This window comes from Lotus japonicus, chromosome 5, assembly GCF_012489685.1.
Source record: "Lotus japonicus ecotype B-129 chromosome 5, LjGifu_v1.2".
In the NCBI taxonomy this organism is placed as follows: domain Eukaryota; kingdom Viridiplantae; phylum Streptophyta; class Magnoliopsida; order Fabales; family Fabaceae; genus Lotus; species Lotus japonicus.
In genome coordinates, this window is record NC_080045.1 from 20258655 (window position 1) to 20261313 (window position 2659).

At 35.2% G+C, this 2659-nt stretch overlaps 1 protein-coding gene across 1 annotated transcript; it reads left to right on the forward strand.

The window, feature by feature from the left end:
* The first annotated feature begins 1265 nt into the window (after positions 1-1265).
* Positions 1266-2659, forward strand: LOC130721423 (RING-H2 finger protein ATL70). Its single transcript, XM_057572224.1, has 2 exons — positions 1266-1990; positions 2432-2659. Exon 1 carries the CDS (start codon positions 1475-1477, stop codon positions 1976-1978), a length of 504 nt encoding a protein of 167 aa, XP_057428207.1. The 5' UTR covers positions 1266-1474; the 3' UTR covers positions 1979-1990; positions 2432-2659.

Here is a 2659-nt window from a genome sequence, read left to right on the forward strand (position 1 = left end):
TTTGTTAGACCTCACCATCTCACCACATCTCACCATCACCTCCTCCACCTTCTCCTAATATCTCTCTCCATCTTTTCTAGTATGAGTTGCTAAACTCCATAGTTAGTCTTAGGATTTTTAATATTCTTGTGTTTGCAAACTTGAGGTTCTGTTCTTAATGCAAATTTCTTCTTTATTAATTCTCTTCATCTCTATTTCTGATCTAGGGTTTGCTTAATTCCGCAGTTTTAGAAATATGAGTTGATGCATGTTCGCTTAGTTCATGTTAGTTCGTAACTGTTTCTTAATCGCTTAGTTTAGGAAACTGTGAATTGATTTTCGCTTAGTTAATCAACTCTCACGAATTAGGGAAACAATAAGGAAGAATTAATCTTTTGAAACCAATGAAGGTTTGTTGCACTTGAATGTTATAATCCGATGACTAACACTTTCTTTTATCTGATTAAATCTCTTTTAAGTTTTGTTTGTTACTTTACAATCAAATCAATCAAACCCCCTTTTTAATTGCTTTGTTTTACTCTATTATCAATTAATACTTCACCGAGTCCTTGTGAGATCGATCCTGGTGTTCAACATCTTGTACTGCATTCAAAGCAGAATACTTTGGCACGCATCCGCGACAGTGCGTTCGTCATTTAGACAAAAAAAAATCATTTTTATGTTTAGGTGCTTTTATATCTCCCATACCTTTGGATGTGAATTTAAAAGGATAACCAAAAACACCCTTAATCTATGCACATATATGCTGGCCAACCCAAATCTTCCCTAGTAATGCATGGAACGTGGGCATCTCAACAATTCACCCATGGCAGATAATACATGTTAATTCTCCTTTTGAAAGAAAGATGTGAACTAAAACCAACATTCAAAATATAACTAGAGTGTACTTACCTTATTTTATAATTATAAAATCGATTTGGGGTTCGTTCTTTGTTAACGTGAATGAAACAATTTTTATTTTATGGTCATTAATTTGATGATTAATGCGAGTACTTTCAAATAAGAAATTATTTTTTAGGTCATTTAGACAATCTTTTTATTTTTATTTTTATAGTTGATATGACACAATTTGCTTTGTAAAATTGAAAATGAGATGGAAATAAAACATTTTGATGCAATTGTAAGATACATGGATATACGGATATAATGACATACAAGCATCGTTGACTTGCACAAGCCTGTGAACATGTAAACACAATCTAGCATATTAAGAAAGTGGAATGTATTCACATGCAATGCCCCATTGGCTTTTCAATTTCAATTACTTTATCTCAAATACACGTCTTTCCTTAAATCAAACGCAAGCCTTCCTTGGCCCCCACCCTCTCCCCACTTCTCTCTCTTCAAACCGTTGACTTTATTATGTTCTTCCAGCACCAAAATCAACTATCACAATGGCTAAAAAAAACTCTCCTTTTATCTCCCTGATCCCAAAACCACTTCTTACTAGTGTTTCAATTTCATCACCAAGAAGATGAACAACACAGCACCTGATTCCTCTGGATTCCTTGGATCCAACAACATAAGTGGCTTTGGCTATGGCATAGGAATCTCAATTGGGATGCTCTTGCTCATCACAACCATCACACTCACTTCCTATTTCTGCACCAGAGCACAGGTTCCAGCACCTCCTAGGAGAAGAAATACTCCTCAATTCCTTGAGTCAGAGCATTCGATTATCGATGTGGGACTCGACGAAGACACAATTCTGAGTTACCCAAAGATGCTTTACCCTGAAGTCAAGAAGATTAACAAGTCTTATTCCACAGCAACATGCTGCTCCATTTGTCTTGGAGATTACAAGGACAGTGATATGCTTAGAGTTTTGCCTGATTGTGATCATGTGTTTCATCTCAAGTGCATAGACCCATGGCTGAGGATGAATCCTACTTGTCCTCTCTGCAGAACATCTCCAATCCCAACACCACTCTCAACTCCTCTAGCTGAAGTGGTTCCATTAGCTACCAGGCGAGATTGATTATATTCATAGGTAGTTTGAAATATCTTTTTGCATCCATTGTACACTTGTTGTCACAATTTCACACAAGTGCTTTATTCATTCTATATTGTAAATTCTTCTCTTGTAGCCTTAATTGGTTTCAAAATTAAAGTTTGTTGAAACATTAATATATGATGAGCAAAACTCCTGTCTTGTGCACGCATAAACAATTGTCAAATCATCTTAGCGAATGTATGTTTGGAAGCGGTGAAGTTAAAATCATGTTGGGCAGAAGTAGTTTGAAGGAAATTGTTTCTGTCCATCATGATTTTGGCTTTACCGTGATTCTCGAACGAGTCTAACATGCATTTAATTTGAACACGGTTTTGGAAACTTAAAGAACCTACATGATATTATTTTTGTATTCCCTATTATTTTTCACATTATTTTCAACCTCAGTTTTTTAATTTCTCTTGTATTTTTATTTCGCAGGGTGCATCCACCCCAATGGGATGTACACCAAAAATTATCTTTTTCCTGCTAGATTTGACTTCAAGGCAAGTCTAATGCCAGTTTAAGTTACTAAACATATAACAAAGAGAATAGATATCCTGCAGAGGTGAACTATAACATGTAATTAACTGGTCTAAGTTCCATGTAGTTGAGATGTTTGTTAAATTAATCAGAAGGTAGAAAGAGATATTTCTTTTGTTTTCTTTA